The sequence below is a fragment of the Antedon mediterranea genome, chromosome 2 (genome assembly GCF_964355755.1).
Source record: "Antedon mediterranea chromosome 2, ecAntMedi1.1, whole genome shotgun sequence".
Classification (NCBI taxonomy): domain Eukaryota; kingdom Metazoa; phylum Echinodermata; class Crinoidea; order Comatulida; family Antedonidae; genus Antedon; species Antedon mediterranea.
In genome coordinates, this window is record NC_092671.1 from 35,392,979 (window position 1) to 35,413,876 (window position 20,898).

The 20,898-nt window shown below is 32.0% G+C and overlaps 1 protein-coding gene across 3 annotated transcripts; it reads left to right on the forward strand.

Annotated features, from left to right (window-relative positions):
* Position 1: 1 nt before the first annotated feature.
* LOC140040884 (MYCBP-associated protein-like) lies at positions 2-20,267 on the forward strand. Of its 3 annotated transcripts, XM_072087142.1 has the most exons (21): positions 2-52; positions 912-989; positions 5,044-5,204; positions 5,288-5,459; positions 5,878-5,984; positions 6,162-6,330; positions 6,747-6,866; positions 7,313-7,376; positions 7,549-7,631; positions 7,739-7,863; positions 7,974-8,095; positions 8,366-8,585; positions 8,878-9,141; positions 9,474-9,620; positions 10,867-11,102; positions 11,198-11,307; positions 12,161-12,193; positions 12,797-12,808; positions 16,441-16,529; positions 17,876-18,055; positions 19,905-20,267. In XM_072087142.1, exons 2-21 carry the CDS (start codon positions 935-937, stop codon positions 20,001-20,003), a joined length of 2,568 nt encoding a protein of 855 aa, XP_071943243.1. In that variant the 5' UTR covers positions 2-52; positions 912-934; the 3' UTR covers positions 20,004-20,267. The 3 variants fall into 3 exon arrangements, with proteins under 3 accessions (XP_071943243.1, XP_071943244.1, XP_071943245.1); XM_072087143.1 differs by lacking the exon at positions 12,797-12,808; XM_072087144.1 differs by lacking the exons at positions 2-52; positions 912-989; positions 5,044-5,204; positions 5,288-5,459 and adding exons at positions 5,538-5,552; positions 5,670-5,699.
* Positions 20,268-20,898: the final 631 nt, after the last annotated feature.

Consider the following 20,898-nt stretch of genomic DNA (forward strand, 5'->3'; position numbering starts at 1 on the left):
TTGAAAGTTGTTGCTACGCGAATGGAAACTTTAGATTTTTGTAAATAGAGAGGTAAACAAAGTTGGAAATGATAGTGTTTTGTCTAAATTATGTTCAGGTTGATTAACAAAAGCCATAGCTTACTTGTTCGTGTGTACAGTCATATGGTTTATTTATTAATCAGAATGTTATTAACGAATTTCTAGGCCTAAAAAGGGCCTCTCTAGGCCTAGGCCTACTACTAGCCTAGGCCCTAGGCCTACTAGCCTACTAGTACTAGCTAGGCCTAGGCTAGTAGGCCTAGTCCTAGTCAGGCCTCTAAAGTTTACAGTAAGAAGGAAGGGCCTACCTACCTAAGAGTCCAACCTAGCCTCTAGAGCCTCTAAGCCGGATTGCCCCTACCTATCCTCAGTCAGGTCTACCTAGCTAGGGCTAGGCTAGGCCTAGACTAGGCCTACTAGATAGAGTAGGCTACTACTAACTAGGCCTAGCTAGCTAGAGAGAGGCCTAACTAGGCTATTCGCTATGATGGCTAGGCCTATAGCCTAGTAGGGCCCCCTAGCCTAGTCTGAAGATAGGAGGAGGCTAGGCTGATCCTCACTTATCATGTTGTAAATTATTATTTTTTATGCCAACAATTTGTAGTCAGCTTAACGTTATTTTTGTGATCCTAAGACTTGGCGAATGGGTATCAACTATCCCTAATTCCCAATTGGTTGGTTAAAAAAACACATTTCGGAGTATCCATACCAAAATTAAATTTGATACGTCGCTGCGTTGCGTTGCGTTCTACTAAGAACCACGCTTTAGTACAACAATTGCTAGGCTGTCTTATTAATTACTCACAATTTCTTTCTTAATCTTAGTAATATCACAGAAATATTGTGTGTACTTAATTACACTCTCAGTTGTTTTGTATTTTTTTTTAAAGATTTGTAAGTAAATAGAAGAAAAATGACAAGCAAACTATCTTTCAAAGCATCAAAGAAGGATCGGCCACGTTCCACAGGTAAGGAATTGCAGGGAGGAACCAGAGAGGTATAGTAACATACATGCCAACAATACCAATTTGGCTTGGAGACTCCCGTATTTCAGACTCATCTTCCGGCCTAGGCTAATATTGTGCTCACGGTTTTCCACAATTTCTCCCACATTATAAAGATAAATGAATTTTTATGTATCTGTGTGGTTTTCTGCATTAAAATATAACAAAAAGGCTAACAGTTACACACAACCAAATTTATGATATTTAAGCCATTAAATTGTTACAACCATTTGCGGCCATAATTTTCTGATTTTGTTCTGAACAGAAAAGGGATTACCCTCAAATAACCACAATGCGATAATGCTTGTGACGTCACACACTGCGCTCCTTACTTCACAATAATAGATAGAGGGCACTGTTGACCTAAAAAAAACACCACCTCCCTTTTATTTTTAATTTCATGTTGGCATGTATGCAGTAATAGGTGCAGCCAGGTGCATTTAATAGGTTAAACAATTTGATCAAGTTTAGTAAAATTCAGAACCTAAATATCATGCCAACCTGTCATTGCAGTCATTCTTTTACAAACAGTTTTGCTTTTGATGTTATCACTGAAAAGATTCAAGGTTAAAGGTTAGACTGATTTCCATTATTACACTTAAAAAACATAAAGAAGGGCTTTGTAATACTGTCACTGTCAATTGACAAAAACTACTTTTGACAAATCAAAGAACTACAATATTTTATTTCAACATTGTTTTTATCACTATAATAACATATAACTTGCTAAATTCATAGACATTTTAATAAGCTTTTTTCACAACATCAAAACACTTTTAATTTGATGAGAATATGTATACAAAGGGCTAACAAAAAACGTGACCTTCTTGTTGCCCTATTTACACAATCCTTTACAATTTTACTTTTCAAATCATCTTCAACTGAAGTTTGTTTAGATGAGGTCAGCGCACCTAAAATAAAGAGACAATCAAACTTCCTAACAAAAGCATTCTGCTACAGGTGTTTGTTTGCAAAGCATCGCTAAATGTTTAGAAATGTCCTTATATTTTAAAAATTGTGGTAGTTGGTCAGTATTTTGTACAATATCTAACAATATGGATTCTACTGAAAGCAGTCTCTTAAGTTTTAGGACTAACAAAACCCGTCGCAGAAGTTCTTCAGTTAAGGGCCTTGGTAAGAAATTATTCTAATAGTTTGGAAGTATTTTTCTGTGGAATGTCTTTATTTCTAAAAAAAATGTAAAAATTGCTATTTTGTGTATTGAATTAAACTTGTTTCTTTTTTGTGTAATTTTCAGGAGACCCGGGCCACATTTTTTGACAAAGCCTAATATTCAATTAGGAATAAGTAACTTAAGATATTAGATGTATTTCAATGTCTTGGAAGAGGCTGTATGAGGCACGTTACTTAGTTTAAACTAAATACTGTTTTTATTGTTATGGTCTATTGACGTTAAACTTGTAATACACAGCTAAGCTAATACGGTAATTATTAGAGGGTTATCCATCATTTCTTAATGTAAAATCTGTCTTGAGTCCTATATAAAGGTCTCAGCCAAAGTCAATGTTAAAAGATCCTAATATCTAGTACTTTATTTAAAATATTTTCCTCAATGTTCTATATACAAATCTGCTTACAACTTATTCATAAATTCATAATATTAAGGTCGCACCCTCTTTTCACAGCAGAAGAATTCACCAAAGATACCATTAAAAATCTATTGTCCCCCTGAAAAAATTAATTTGTACAATCATTGTTTTTGTTGAATATCCCATTTTAATGTCACATAACATTTATCCATTTGAAGAAAATGTGAATCTAAAAAATATTATTTACCTGAAAAAACACTGTATTTTAAGGCAAATTATCCAAATTGGCTGCCAGCCAAGTTTTTGTTTGAATTTGACCATTTATTTGTCATTATATATGAGAAAACATTTTTTTTATGGAAGGGATTAACTTTATTAAAACTACAAAATAACCTATTCAAATTCTGATTTAATTAATAATTTTTCATGTTTTTTGGGAGACAATATACAGAAGGCAAACAATAAATACATTTTTAAATAATTTAGGTTAATTTTTATTAAAAATGTAGTTATAAATCAATTATTTAAATTAATTATACTTGTTATTAAAATGTTAAAAATGATATTTTATGTAAAGCCGCCCTCAATTTTTTATCACCATAACAAGTGGCTAAATCCAAATTTACATTGCAATAGAGTGGAACAGGTTGAATAAATACTTTCAGTATATTAATGTTGCTGTTTCTTAGTTACCACATTATCAGAAAACAGACTCGTACACAGTTTAGTTTAAAGGTAAACACAAATCAATGAATAACAACCGACATTAAATTGCGCTACTGTTGGCGTTGTTCAAACGTACGTTAAGTAGTTTGATACAGATAAAAACATGTTTTCATCTTCGTTAAAAGATATTACAGTACTTGCAACGTTACAAAATTGTCTGGTGCATAATTACCTTTCGTGATGATATTTATATATTGGTGATTTACAGCAGTTCTTTTGTTGCAAATTTTGAGAATTTGTTTTATGTACGACATGGACTTAAAGTATACAATAATAGATAGAACTCAGTCGAGATTGTCGACAACTCGCAGTAATAATAGTAGCAGTGCGTCAAGTGTAAAAACTAGAGTCCGATCAGGATCTACTAATACGTCAAAACATTCCAATCGTAAGTCAAGCCTATGAAAAGTTGTTTTATTTTATATTTTAGATTAAACTTTACCTAGTTCAACCGTCTTGTGTTTCTTTTTCAGAGTATTTATCTTAAATTTTTAGTATGTAAATTAGTTTTTCTGGTTACAATACAATATTTGTTAAAGTTTTAAATTGAAGTTTTGGGTATATAGTGTGATGCTTAACTACCTGTACCAGTCCTTGGTTCATTTTTAAGTCCTGCTCAAAGGCTTTCTCTAAAAAAAGAAATATAGAGAGTTTACTTTTTTGTTTGTTTTGTGAAGAAAAAAAACCATATAGTGATATAAATGATTAGTGATTACACTTGTTTGTAATAATTAAATTTTAAAAAGACATTCAGTACAGTATGTAAAACATTTCTTCTTTTAGTCATATGCTAAAACAATTTCCTTTTCAGATTCAATAAAATAAATGTCTACTTAATTCATTGTTGATGCAGTAATTGAAACCTATTTACTTCGAAGATTATTATTCTTTTAATAATTGAATTTTAACTAGAATAACAGTCTGTGAGCTCGATATGCAGCCGTAACCTCTTGAATACAATTTGATAAATGGCTTTACTCTAATCAGTCAATTATTTGTAGTTGAAGATCAAACAACACACACTCTTGAACGCTGATCGATCAATAGTCTCAGATTAAATTGAAAATAAGACGTAGATAAACATTTGGAAAAAAAGTAGTATCTCTGCCCTTTAACTCTCATCTTGTTTAAATATTAACATAAGTAGAATACAGTCTGTTCTTTTGAATTTCAAGTGGTCTAATGTTAGATAAATACAGTATATTAAAAATATAGTAGACTGTTGAATACTTCATTTAAACTATGGCATCAGTTATCAGCATTGAACAAAAAGTTTGTTTGGTGTGAACAGTGTTTAACTGGCTATAACTGGATATTGAATTTCTTCACGTTTTATGATTGGTGATTTTTTTAGTATTGTATGTATGCAGTCAGTTAATTCCGAATAAGACTTTTACAAAAGGTTGTAAATATTCGTCCCTACCAATGTTAAGGATGGTATTGGGACCATTGACTGTAAAGCAGTGTCTACACTATCAAAGTTCATGTGATGTGCCCATATATGGACACGATGATGTCATATCACTACCATATTTGGGTACATCATATATTTTTGATAGTCTCGACAGAGCTTTAGAGAGAAACAATGAAAGGTTTTCTTTTTATTTAGAGACTCATTTTTATACTCACTAAAACATGTATTTCTGCAGAAGCTGTGTTGATTTCACAGATTTCCTAAGTTTATCAAAACACTTGTTTAGGTTATTTGGTAATAAACTTATATATTCTTTAAATTGACACAGATAAGATGAGGCGGGGCAAACGAGATGGCACACCAGACAAGATGGTGAGTCCCAACAACTCTCAATCACAGACGGAAGAGGATCAATCTCTGCAAAGCAAGCAAGTCATCAATGGTGAAGACATCCAAGCTCTTGCCATTGACCTTTCACACTTACAAAAGGTAGTTGAACCGTCAATGTTTTCTGTCATCACGATCAAAGAAAAGAGAATTGAACTAAAACTAAAAGTGTTTTCTTTTTAAAGGTACGAGCACCTCGACCACCATCAGGTGATAAAGCCAAAACTGAGGTCACACGAAAGGTTATTGTGAAAAAGATAAAATCCAAGATGGAATTAGATGCTCTGAAAACAAAAACAATAACTGTAGCAAAGCCTGCACCGCCAGGTGTACCTCTAATGGTAGATGACTACTCAGGTAACCCTCTAACTTACTTTAAAAAAAAAACAAAAAAACCCTTTAACTTGCTGAAAACAAAAACAATAACTGTAGCAAAGCCTGCACCGCCAGGTGTACCTCTAATGGTAGAGGACTACTCAGGTAACCCTCTAACTTACTTTAAAAAAACAAACCTCTAACTTATTGAAAACAAAAACAATAACTGTACAGCAAAGCCTGCACCGCCAGGTGTACCTCTAATGGTAGATGACTACTCAGGTAACCCTCTAACTTACTTTAAAAAACAAACCTCTAATTTACTGAAAACAAAAACAATAACTGTAGCAAAGCCTGCACCACCAGGTGTACCTCTAAAGTTAAAAGAAAGATAAAAACACCACGTCAGTTTTTAAACGATGCCGATATTTGTGAATACTTATACTTATTATAATTCTAGGTTGCAGTGGGCTTCGATTTGATGTCAATGGTCAGATCATACCGCACAGCATTCTTGGAACTATAGACGACTTCAAATATGAAGCAATGATTCGAGGGCATATGACGGTAAAAGAGAATTATTTTGTTTTTTGTCACACCTAAAATAATGGGTTATATATGATTTGAACCCAAGAAATAGCGATAGAACTGGAAAGCATATGTATACATTAAGTGGCAATCTTTGTATCATTTGTTTTTTTTTTCAAAAAGTACCGGTGAATGGTAATATTGTTTTAATTTCAGTCGCCACATAATTTAGAACCACCAGACCGCCCTCAAACTCCTAAAGTTAAATTTGAAAAACCTGAGAAGGAGGTGACGCCAAGAGACGCTTTTCTGAACGAGAACAACGCCCTCAGAAATTGGCAGATGAAAATGTTGGAACGGAAAAAGACACAGGGATACATATCTAGTATGTTACATTTTTATATTTTAAGCCTTATAGATAATTATTAACTAATAATTATCTATAAGGCTTAAAATATAAAAATGTTGGATATCTATGCATAATTATATAAAACTTCAGTAGAGTATGGTATGGTTTATGTGACAAAAAATTATCTATAAGGCTTAAAATATAAAAATGTTGGATATCTATGCATAATTATATAAAACTTCAGTAGAGTATGGTATGGTTTATGTGACAAAAAAAAATGTGATGTGCCCATATATGGATATGATGTTGTCATATCACTACCATATTTGGGCACATCACACTTTTTTTGACAAATTTGATACTGTAGACAGAGCTTTTTAAATTTATATTTATCTATTTGATGAATACCGACAGAACAAACATGAATCTAACTATATTTCAACTTTTTCCAGAACTGCTTTTGAAGCCAGCAGACACATTAGTGATGAACCAAGCCAAGGATTACCGTGAAACACAAGAGGAACGATACCGACTTGATAGAGCTATTCCTGCAGTACAATATGGCAAAGGATGTAAGTGAACATCTATCTCTATTACATTCTAAGAAGGATTATTTCATTCTGGAAATTACCTCACATACATACATTGATTAAACTACTGTATAACATGAGTTGAATTGAAATATATATTTATACTGGGTAACCTCTTCAGTCAAAGACTGGTCTCCCAGAGGGTGATCAGTGGCTGTGATGTACTAGTACACCGGGGTAACCCCCTACTCGTCTCGAAAGATGTACTAGGTTCTTTAAAGTGCACACGAGCTAGATGTGTACACTGAACCTACGGTTTATAGTCCTTATCCGAGAAGACTCGTTCTACCACCAGAACCATGGAGTGAGTGAGCCTCGAACCCCTGCCGATGTTATGGCTACGTAATTACGGTTCCACTGTCTTAACCGCTCGGCCACTCACTCACTCTAAAACATGTTTTGTAATAGCCATTATATTAACTTTGCAGATCGAGTTGGAAGTGAATTCTGGAAACAACAGGAAAGAGTAGGAGATGAGCTCTCAGGAATACAGTAAGTAGAAATACATTAAATAAACAGTTAGTTAAACAACATGAAAACACCCCTGGTTTAATGGTAGAGCATCATGTCTCAGTTGTGGCAAAATCTTGTTAAATTTGAAGAAAAATACAAATATTTTTGTTTTACCTTTTTACCTAACTTTATAATTGTGCTTGATTTGCAGTATGACCTTAACTCAGACAGAGCGTGGGTATCCACCACCAGTAGAGCATATTGGACATCCGGATGTTATCAAACAAGAGATAGGTCAGTTTCAGAATTTTCATTTTAAATGCCAGTGCCTCCAAAAGATCCATTTGAATTTGAGATTTTTTAAAGTTCTAATCAAATTTTTATTTATTTTTCACACCAAGGTGTTCAACTTGAAGGCGTTCGCTCATCTACACCCGTTAACTACCCATGGAAGAAATCAAGTTACTTTAAAGATTGGAAGAATACACTAAGGGATGTTGATATTGATCTTGATGAGTTCAAACCGGTAGGTCACAGGTCAAAATAATTGTAGTGCTATAACATCTGATAAACAGTGACGGTGACAGAATTGGTGGTGATACATTGAATTAAAAGTTACTTACATTTATTTGATAGGATTTGGCAAATTTACAAGTAATTGGTCGGAATAACTCTATGTTGATGGCAGAAAACGAATATCGAGAATCACTTCAAGAGAGCTCCCTTCCAGAATATATACCTGAAAATGAGGAAAATATGTGAGTGTGTTGATTTTAAAACTCTGTCTAAACTATTAAACTTTATGTGGCAAAAAAATGTGATGTGCCCATATATGGTGATGTATACATGATGATGTCATATCACTACCATATTTAAGCATATCACTACCATATTTAAGCATATCACTACCATATTTGGGCACATCATACTTTTTTTTGTCAAACTAGTTCAATAGTGTAGACAGAGTTTTAGGATTTATATACATACATTTGACCACTAATCGTATGAAAAATTCTTTTTCTTACTAGTGACCCATTGGCCGGACAACCAGATATTGAACAACCATTTATCGGACCATCTCTACAGTTCAACGATTTCACAGCACGCTGGGGTGGTGACAGCCATAGCATGAAGGGAAAGCTTGCTAACTCAGCGAGGGTGACGTTTGAAGCATTTGCAGGTGTTCGCAATACCTCACACCTGTATCTTGTAAATGATGGTACTACCACGATCTATTATAATTGGAAGGTATTGTTTTTGTTTATTTTATGCTTAGAATATTTGCATTTAATAAGTAACAAATTCCGAGATTTAGGTCAAACATTATTTTACAACCTCTGTACCAAGTTCAGGCCTAGTTATTTACCCAGGTAAGTTGGTTTCATAGGCCAATTATCACTAACTTGGGTGGGTAGGATAAACAAAGTATGAACAGGCCCATAAGTTAAAGGTACTTATATCTCCCACAATTCCCTTTTACCATGATCATGTGATAGCATAGTACTAAAGAACAAGTAGACAAGTATTGTTTTCTTTCCAGAAAATTCCAAAAATAAATCCATTTGAGGGTTGTGCAACGCCAAAAACACAGCGGTTCTACTTCAACACAAGTAGTGGCGTGCTTCTGCCCGGAGACAGCCTCAAGTTTCCATTTGTCTTCAAGTCACCAAACTCTGGCATCTTTACTGAGAAATGGCATCTGGAGACCAAACCTGTAGTCTGCAATGGTGCTGATCTGGAAGTGGTACTCCGAGGAGTTGCTCTAAAGGAGGATAAAAACAAGAAAGCTAGAAATGAACTTGAGGTAAGTCTTTATAAGGTTTATATAAAGCTCTGTCTACACTATCAAACTTTATGTGACAAAAAGGTGTGATGTGCCTAAATATGGTAGTGATATGCTTATGGTAGTGATATGACATCATCATGTCAATATATGGGAACATCACATTTTTTTGTCAGATAAAGTTTAATAGTATAGACAGAGAAGAAGTTTTATAAGGCAGGGAAATTTTGAATGACATGGGGACCTGTATAAAATACTAGGGAATAGATAAACTTTGGCCCATAGCATTTCATTTCTAAATCGAATTACTTAATCTTGAAATCTACTTTTTAAATGTATTATTATTTAAACAGATGGAGCTACTACACAAGCAAGCCGTGGCAAATATTCGCATGATTGTTGACGAAATTATAGCAGGTGTTCGCACCCCTGACAGAGCACGGTCTCCGGTGGATGCTTACATTACTGATGAAGAAGTGTTTGAAAGACAAAACCCAGGGGTATGCACATGTGAATACACTTTATGTATTATGTTTAGTTTTGTATTTGTTTTGAATAGGCTAATATGAAAGGCATTCAACCATAGAAAGGAGACCAAAATAGGGAAATGAAATATGTGGAGACAGATGGTTAGAAAAACACTTCAGTTTTGGCCGGGAGACTCCAATACTTTAGACTTGTCTCCCACCAAATTCCAAATTTTCTCAAAGATAACTGAATTTTGATGTATATGTTTGGTTTTCTGCATTAAAATACAACAAAAAGGCTTACAAGACGCAAGCAAATTTACGATCTTTAAAGCTCAGGTACAGGCATAAATTTTTAATAACATTTTTGGTTAATTGTACATAAATCAAATATTTGTAACAGAAATCAAGACTAAAAAACATGAATTTCCCTTAATATGGTCAAATACAAAATTTGGCAAAATTCTTCCATAAAAACCAGGAAGACTTTATTTCAGTAGTTAGGTAGTTAACCTAATGTAATAACATATCTGGTGACTCCCTAGAAGGTGAAAAAAGATGGTGGATATACGGTGGATAATTTTTGCTGTAGCATGAAAATAAAAATCTGAAGTTTAATAAAAATACCAGAAATGTAATATTCAAGTTATATTACCTATATTTATTTTTTACCACACTGTTTAGTTTTCATAGCTTTTTAAAATGCCTCTCTATTTACAAAATTTGTGTACAAAAGAATAGAGATTTTACTGTGTAATTTAAACTATCCCCCCACTGATAAGAAAGTGCTTATTTTCAACAAGCTCGTGTAACACAAATTAAATCCCAAAAATTATGAAACATAGGGGAAACTATAGATCGATAATTATTGGAATGTATGATCAATAGAAATGTTGTGCCCGCACCTGGCCTAAAGCCATCTGCAGCCATAATTTGTTTGTTTGTTTTTCTCAATGGAAAGGGGATTTCCCCATTACTCTCAATAATAGATAAAGGCCGCTGTTGATCTGGAAAACACCACCTCTCAGTTTTTTAACTTCAGATGTTGCCATTAGAAAAGTAAATAACCAGACCTGGATTTTCATTGTACAAAGATAGTTCTGTTGTTAATTGTTATATTGACCTATATTCATTTTGTTAAGCTCTGCACAGTTTAATAAAAATATATTTACTTTGAACAACATATATATGATTACTCTTCCGATAAACCTTCCCATCATTTTATTTCCTTATAACCACTTGTATAAATGTTCAAATGAAAAAAATCTGTTTTTTGTAGATGCATTTCTCAAATGATGTCATCAACCAGTTAAAAGAAGTATACCTGGAGCAGTTTCCTGAGGAAGAAAAAGAGGGAGTGAGTTGGGATCTTTCAGTGTCCAATATGAAGAAGGAATTAATGGCTTTAGAAGATGAAGATCTCAGAGAAGAACTACTAAATAAGATGAACATGGCTGTTTCTTCTTTGTACTTTCCTCCCTTTACTCCAGCACAATCAAAGATGTACACAGTAGGGTGAGTGCTAATTATAGACTGTTGGTATAATTTGATAATAATACTAATTAGTTATTTATATTTAATGCATAACTATTATATAATCTTTTTTGCAGATATAATGTGCTCAGTGAGGTAATGGATAAAATGGTGACACATGCAATGATCCTTAGGAATATGTTAGGCATGCCAGAGAAAGAAGAAACCATGCCAGAGACAGACCAGAGTAAGTATTAATAATACTCCTTTGACAACACCTAGCAAAAATCTGGAATTTTACACACATCAGGGTGTCAACACAGCGTTTTGTTTGGTGTATGTAAACTCTGGTGTCTAACTATGCGATGTGAAAGGGTATAAAAGAAGTGCCAGAAATATCAATACTGTCAATTATAAAGTGAAAAATTATTATTAAACATTGAAGTGGAGTTGTGGCTTGGTGGTTATGATGCTTGGCTACCAAACCAAGGATCCGATTCAAGTACGGTCATAATCATAATGTCAGGATTTTTTCTAATGACAAATTACAGCTACGCACACCAAAAGACTTGTAATAAGACTTTGTTTATGTAAAGCATCTTGTGTATATATGTTTGTCTTGTGAATGGGATTTGCCACCTTTAAGAAGGATAGTGAATAAATTCGCTTATGGTTATCCTTGGCAATTTGCCTAAATATATAAAAACAAAACATTTACAGTAAAACCCCTTTTTTTGGATACCAAAAGTGTTCCCTTATCAGGTTCTACTGTAAAAGTGAGGAAGTGAGGTGTAATATACATATCTCTTTATTGTCAAAATGTAATATAATAATAAATAATATTAATTAAATTGCTCAACTTTTTGACAAAAAGACCAAATAAAAAGCTTTCGCTTGTCTGGTTTTTGCCTTGTAAGTGAAATATAAAGAAATGATTTAACAGACGATAGTTATTGAATGAACCACTTGTGAAAACCCTAGTTCCACCTCACTTTCCTTCTAACGTTTCATTGATACATTTTGATTATAATCCAATAATATCATTACAAGATAATTATGTGTGCCAAAACATACTAATTGATTATTCTCTCATGTTTCAGTTCTTGCAGCAAACGAGAATCTACGTGGCTTAGGTAAGTAAGATGAACCAACGTTATGTTATCATGTTCCTATCGTTACAAATACATTTGACACTTGATATCTAGCATGTCGGAACTATCGGTCGACAAATAGTCTAGCGCATTAAAGTGAGTGTTCAAAAAAGTCTCTAAAAACATTAATAATTTTAATTCATTTTGATAAATGGTATTGTATTCATTAAACATGTGTACGTTAATTTAGGGAATGCGTTCATTTGCATAAATTAAAATTAAAGAAAGTGGAAAGTCAGTGTTTAATAAATTATTGAATAATTGTTAGTTTGTTAGGGTGAATTTCGAGCCGCGACTTCTACAAGCAGATCAATAAAATGTATATACATTACATGCTATGGTGCTTCACTGCGCAAACTGACACGAGGTGTTACTTTCATTTTGATTATGTAGAAATAGCAAAAATGTTCGCATATGTTACTTTATATAGATTAAAGCACATGAACAATGTATGCAGTGCTGTGTGCTGTTTGCCAAGTCTCAAATAATGTTATGATGTTTATTTCATTTGCACATTTTATTTTCACAATTTTAAAAATCACCACTAAATCTACCAACAATGGCGCTACACATTGCTACTGACAGTGAAGGATAAGAGTAAGTTACTGATGAGGATACAAATGATTATTTTCTAGTTCATGCCTTGCAAACATGTACCTATCATTCTAACTACCTCATGAATCTTGCCATCATTAGTATAAATATACCAGTCGCTCTAATTAAAAACTTACATTTAGCATTTTTCAAGTCCAGTGCGAACAAGGCTTTAGTGACTTGTTCTAACTTAAGCTCTGTCTACACTATCAAACTAGTTTGACAAAAAAAGTGTGATGTGTCAAAATATGGAAATGATATGACATCATCATGTCCATATATGGACATGTAATAGCATTTTTTTGTCACAAAAAGTTTGATAGTGTAGACAAGGCTTTAGAGAAGCATTGTCGAAGAATCCAGTAGTAGTCAATTTTTTGCAAGCACAAATTACGATACTGTTCTTAAAAATGCATAATGATTAGCGCCAAAAGTGAGCTGGTTTTGGTTGGTATTTTCTTTTCTTTTTTTCAAATTTATTTCCACTTTTTCTCTCTTTATCATTCATAGTCATCTTCATAGATAAACAATTTATTTTGTTTGATGTGTTTTTTTACTTCCCAATTGAATCTTTAATTTCAAAATTACTAATTATAGAATATTGACATTCATATAGAAATTCCTAAATTAATTAAATCTTATTTTTAATATCTCGATTGCTGTGAAATTCATTTATTAATACCTTTTTCAATTAATTTTTATTCATGATTTTTTTTATTGCCATAGTGTGGAAATTTCAGTTTAATTTTGCAATGAGAGTTTTTCATTCCCTTATTTGCCAAATTTATCTTTTTTATTATAATGTACCTTATTTCATATGTCCTTTTATTTTGTCAAATTTGTGCTTTATTTTATCAAATTCCAAAACATTAATAATTTTATTTAACTTTTAAAAATTATATACAGTACCATATTTTCATATTATGTGACCTTATTTGCATATGTACCCTTATTTGCATATGTTACCTTATTTGCATATACTTTACCCTTATTTTACCATATTTATTAACATAATCATGTACCTTATTTGCATGTGTTTTACACAGTTTGCACTATACAGTTTATAATATCAGTTTGGGATTGTAAATTTATCACTATGATATCATTTCATTGCAAGCTACAAAATTCAGTTAGAACGTGATGTTAAAGTCATTTTATTTAATATTGATTTTTAGTTCCTGACCTATAATGGATTATCATTATTATTATTGCTATTTTCTAAGCATGATAACAATATAATTATTAACTCTGCATTGGAGTTTATTGTAAATTATATCAAGAAAGTACAATGACAGTACAGCATGGCAATTTTGTTTGATGATGACTTGCATGGCAATTTTGTTTGATGATGACTTGCATGGCAATTTTGTTTGATGATGACTTGTATGGCAATTTTGTTTGATGATGACTTGTATGGCAATTTTGTGGTCGAAATATGATGTGCCCATATATGAACATGAGGATGTCATATCACTGTCATTGGGCATATCACTACCATATTTTGGCACATCACACTTTTTTTGTCAAACTAGATAGATAGTGTAGACAGAGCTTTAGTTCATGTTCCTCCTTTTATAAATAACAATGAATCATGTATTAAATAATATTTAATAAAAATGGTAGTCTTATAGCGCCTAATACAAAGGTTAAAGTGCTTTACACAAAAAAAATGATCCATAAATATCATAAGATACCGGTAACCAAACAAAAAGAACTAAAGCAGAGAAACCATTTACACCGCTCCGTTCTCCAGCACTTTGAAGCTCCCATATGAGAGCTCGCCGGAACAGTATTCACAGGAGCTTGAGTGAAAAAGGCATCTGTCTATCCTATCCTACCAAAATAAGATGAAAAAAGATCAGCATTAATTATCAATAAACAGAAGATTACAAACAAATATACTCTTACATAAATATAACAAAATATATTTAATATATTGTTTAAGCTAAAAGTATAATGATTTATAATGCTCTGTTGATTGATTGCTTTTTGCTAGTAATATTGTTTCCTTTTTATTATTCATCAATTCTTATTTCTGTGAACGCTAAATTTAGTATCATAAATTGAACGACTGGAAAACATTTACATGCGAGTGCAGTAGAGAAAGTGTGAATCGCACGCTTTCAATTTGTTTACAGAGACAACTAAAAATTGCCTAATGACTTTCAGAAAGTGCATTCTTCTTATATTTCCATATAATGTGTTTTTTTATTGCTGAACAATAATCTTAATCAGATACACGACCCAAGAGGCTGATACAGATATTGAATTAAACAGCATTGTTGAAAATGACTAGGAGCTTGCTTGTGTTTTTTATATTACCAATTATTATGAATTGTTTGACAGACAATGTGGCTACTTATTTTTCATATAGGTTATGTCTTCTAAATTTTATTAAAACATGTAATGTCAATTGTTAAAGATGTATTGTCCCCCTGAAAAAATAATTATTGACAATTTATTGTTGAATATGCCATTTTAATGTCACATAATAGTTATCCACTTTGACCAAAAATTAAATCGAAAACAAATTTATTTACCTGAAAAAACTTTAATTCAAAGCAAGAAATAGTCAAATTGGCTGCCATTTTGGTCTTTATTTTGTCATTTTATAAGTGAAAACGTAATTTTTTTCGTTTTTTCTCCTCTGGAAGTGATTAAATTGATTAAAACTACAAAATAACCTATTCAAAGTCTGATTTAATTAATCTTTTTTTTGTTTTTGGGGGACAATACATCTTGAAATTACATGCAAAATAATTCTACAGTAATACACAACAATCTAAATGATGTAGAAGTGTGTTGTAATATATTCATTTTGTTAAATATTTAAATTAGTGACGTCCAAAATGTTGTTAGGTTTGCACTCAATTTGATATATTTAATTGAAGTATTGTTATTCTTATCTATATATATTTTTGCCGTAAGCTATATTTGCGTTAAAAAAATCATTAAAAAGATATCGGATACATAGTGAAAGCATGTTAGAAATCCCTCGTAGTAGATCATCTTCTTACGAATGTCGTTTCCACTTTAATTTACAGTCGTCTCTGCTTTGCCACATTAATGTTTAATTCCCAAATTGACTAAAACTCTTTCCATCGTGATTTCAAACATGAAAACAGGAAACCTTGTTTTGCATACTTGCTACAACTTGAGGAAAAAAAAACTGAATAAAATTCATTATTTATTTTAGAAAGTAATAACTTTTAATATTTCTTATAATTTCTATAAGTCTTCCATTAAAAGAAATAACATTGTACTTTTGATTATATTAAGTAGAATTAATATCATTTATAGTGTCCCCCTGAAATATATATTTTTTAAAAAATGGGTGTTCAATATGTCATTATAATGTCACATAATAGTTATTCACTTTGGATTAAACACAAATTATTACCTGTAAAATGTAAGTTAAAGCAAAAAATACCAACATTTTCTGTCAATCAGTTTTTGGTTAAAATTAACCATTCTATTTTTTAGGTGAAATTTTTTTTTCTAAAGTGAATAATACCCAAAATTATGTTCTAAAAGTCTAATTTTATTAGTCTTCATTTTTCATGTTTTTGGGGGACAATACATCTAAAGGTTTAACCATCACTTTTTTTTATGAAATTATAATTTATTTACTTTAGGAGAAAAGAAGAAAAAGAAAGACAACAAAGAGGAGGACAAAAAAGATGGAAAGAAAGACAATAAAAAGGGAAAAGGGAAAGAAAAAGAGGTAAAAAATATCATCAATTTACTTGTTAATCTGTCATTTTTACAGAATCCATTTCATAAAATAATACATTTCATAACCTTTAATAATATTAGTAATTTTGTTTTAATAACACTTTCATGGGCATTTAATTTTTGTGATTAACATTTTATTTGAAGATAGTACGGTTACCCCATTCAATGCTTAAGGCTAATTCAACTAGCACGAAATAGCCAATTATTACTAACCAATAAATCATTCAATCCAATTCCAAAACACTGGAAGTTTTTTTTCTATAAAAAACGAAATACAGATTATTGATCTCGTTGAGTTCCGACTGACTGCATTATGGGTAATGACATGCAGTCATCGCCCACAGAATACCCAATTATGTATAATGATTTTAATAGTCGCGACACAGACACGTTTTTGTGTTTAAGTGTAATTTTACTTGTCAACAGTTACCGGATCTTTGCACTGACTGCGCATTGTGAATTAATTTTAAAGTGTCTATTCCTAAAAGCCTATTATAACCTAATGACAAACATAGTAGAATGATAGAATGACCTCTGCTTTCCAATAAACCGCCGTCACATGAAGTTGGCATCTTCAGTTTAATAACATTAGCTCATACAGTACAAGTTGTGGTCTGTCCGACAAATCGTAACAAATTTCCACGTAAACATCAGGAATTTATTACAAGGGATAACTATGAATTAACGTACGAAAAACAAAGACAGAAAACACATCAGAAATCATAAAAATAACACATTTGTCAGCAAAAACTGTGCTAAAGTTGAAACACACCCTTATGCTTATTCTAAACCTAAACTAAGACTCAACCACCAAGACTTACAATAAATAAACCACTTGAGTAAATACACTATATTATCCACAGCCTCTGGAGCTAATTACTTTATTTTATATCTACACTTGCATTAGTTTTATTTGCAATATGTATTGGATAATGGTAATATTCTATTCTGAATTGTATAATGAATTAGAAAACCTCTTTGTTATATTGTAAATACGTTTTATAGTAAATGATTCTTCACACAATGCTTCAAATATTATTCAATATCACCATTTTCAATAAGAGCAATTTTTTTTTTTGTAGTAATTGTACTTAAACTCAACATGAATTTGAACCATAATATAGTACATTAGTAAATGATATGTCATGCAGCTGTTTATTTGTCTTTTTTTCTGTTTAGGGGTTGGTATAAGACAAGTTATTGTACTTCTCTTTCTGATCCCTGAAACAGCTCCTATTTATTGTTATTTATTGTAAATGTATGCTTGTTATTTTTTTTCTTGGACGGTTTTAAATAAATGTGAATGAAAATTAGTTATAATACTGCATTTCACAGGATAAAGAGCGACCCAAAAGTAAGAACAAAGCGAAATCAAGAATGGCCGCAAGCCCCACTCCAACAAGAGAGAAGAAAACAACAGTCATAAAAGCACCACCGTTACCAAAAGACATGAACCCAGTCAGCTGTGGAGACCCAGTACTAGATACAAAGTTTAGGTCTAAGCTTTATATACAGGTATGGACAGCTCAACCCGTTATACCCTGGCTCCTCAATTTAGTTATTTAATTTAATACATTTAATTTTGATTGAAACTTATAATGTACGTTTGAAAACAGAAATTGGAAACCGCTACATTTCATTTAAGAAGACCAAATTATTGATATTTCATATAAACAATTGCAATTCGATTCGGTCATAATATGGTTTATTATTAAAATCAAATTATGCATTGCCTCCAAGGCATTATTTTGATTTGATTTCCTATATGAATATTTTATCAACTGCAGTAAAAGCAAAATGCAAATAACAGATCCACAGAATAGTCTAGTGTATAATTAAGTACTGTATGTCAAGTTGACTAGATTTGGTAGATACACCAGAAAAACTCTCTGAAAATCTTCTTCTTTTCTTCTCCTTCTTCCTCTGAACGTATCTAACTAATATCACATAAACTTTCTTAATAACAAGCATTCAGTTATGGAATTCACTCCCCTATTTTGTTCAAAGCTCCTCTTCATTACAATTATTTAAACAGAGATCAAAAGGTTATTTTTGTGAAATTCTTAGATTAAGAGAAATTTAATTTGCTATTTGTTTGTGTATTATGTTTAAGTAATTGTGGTTTTCCTTGTTTATTCTGTTATATTTGTTTAGGACCACAATGGAAATAAGTTTGCCGTCTCGGTACTTTTTTGTGTATTTATCCTATTGATTTTATATCAGAATAAAGAAATAAAAGATTCTTGCCTTTCAAGCTCAAATGTAGTACAGGGAAACCCCTCCTTTGGGACACCCCTATTGAGGGGGGGGGGGGGCAGTTTCCTGTGAAATAAATGGGTGAAATACAATATTAAATACTATATATAAATCCAAAGGAAAATTACGGAAAAAATGACAATGCTATGGGTATCAGTGGCTGGATCTGAATGGAGATACAAAATAAAATAAGCACTGAAAAAATGACAATGCTATGGGTACCAGTGGCTGGATCTCAATGGAGATAACAAATAAAATACCTGAAAATATGACGATGCTGTGGGTATCAGTGGCTTGATCTCAATGGAGATACAAAATAAAATAATCACTGAAAGAAATTACAATGCTGTGGGTATCAGTGGCTGGATCTCAATGGAGATAACAAATAAAACAAGCAAAAAGCTGAATCAAAACGATAAAGTAAAACAGCCAGAAAATTAGCAAAGCTTTCAGGCCACTAGCCCTTCATCAGTACTATAATGTATATAAAGAAAAGGGTGTTCTTCTATGGCCGTGGTTAACATAATACAGTATTAAATTAAAACTATGGCAAACACCTATAGCTATTCAGGGGCTAATTAAGGTGTACACTTTCTTGTGTACACTGTGTTCTCCCATAATAGTGTTCTATTGTAGTTAGTTAAAGTTGTGATAGCCAGGAAGAATTGAAGATGATTTGGATGAGGATAATCCAGCTCCTTGTTCACACACAAGAATGTGTATTTTGAAATAATTGTCCCCAAAAACATGAAAATGAAGATTAATAAAATCAGACTTTAAATAGGCCATTTTGCAGTTTTAATAAAGTTATTCACATTTGTATAAGATTATTTCACATACAAAAAGACAAAAGAAACGTTTAATTTTAACAAAAAAAAAACCCCCATTTTCTGACATTTACTGTAAGTACTTTTTGCTTTAAATTACATTTTTTCCAGGTAAATAATTTTCGATACAGTTTTTGGTCAAAGTGCATAACTACTATGTGACATTAAAATGGCGTATTCATAAGAAAAAAAAATGTTTAGGGGCCAATATATCTTTATAAAGAACTCAATCCATTCATATACAGACATTAATTATGCATGTATTGTCATAATATATTCAGGTGTATGGTCTTCTTGGTGACATGATGGAGAATATGGTGGGGATGTTTGAGGACATCAAAATGGAGGAAGATCAGATTATTATGAATGCATTGTCATAGCAACCAGTTCAAGATGGATAAGTCACAGAGATTCTTCATGCAGAAATGACAGTGAGGCTAGAAAATGAAGAATGTCAGGGAAGAAATGATGGAGAATGTGGAACACAAATTTAGTTTAGGATTTAAAATTCCGTCCATTGTATATAATAAAAATAGTAAACAAAAGGTGTTTATGAGCCAAAAAAAGAAAAAAAAAGAGTGAATGCTGTTTGATGTAAGATAAACAAAAATATGAATTATTTATGGCCTTATTTTAAATTCAATAAATGTATTTACAATAAAAGCAATGTGTCTTTGTTATTAATAATAATATTAATTCTTATATAGCGCATATAAGCAAAATACCTCAATGCGCTGCACATTATTACCCCTGTCATTTTTTGGATCAAACACATGGAAACATACTCCCATAATGCAGCTAGTAATCAGCGCAAATTTGTGTCTTGTTTATAACTGGGTACCAATTTTATATACCTGGTTGGGGAGAGGCAAATGTAAGTAAAGTGCCTTGCTTAAGGATATAAGCAATGCGACGAGAGTTGGATTTGAACCTCATGATCAGAAATCCCATGTCCAACACACTGTACCACGGCCTCAATGATGTTATCTTTATTGCCCCAAAAATAGGCAAACATTTAAACTCTGCCAAATACTGACAATAAACAGTTTTATTTTCATGAAAAATTTACTAATAGTGTAGTAGGGAATTGTATAGCTATAACCTTTTCCTATCTGATGTCTTTTTAATGTCATCAAAGACATAAACTGATCGGCAATATTATCTTCTTAGATAATGAAATAAGCTCATTGATTATCTAAACAAATTCTTAGAAAAATCAATCAAAATTGTTCATCGAAACATGTTTTCTGTTTACAAAACATAAAATGAAACCTT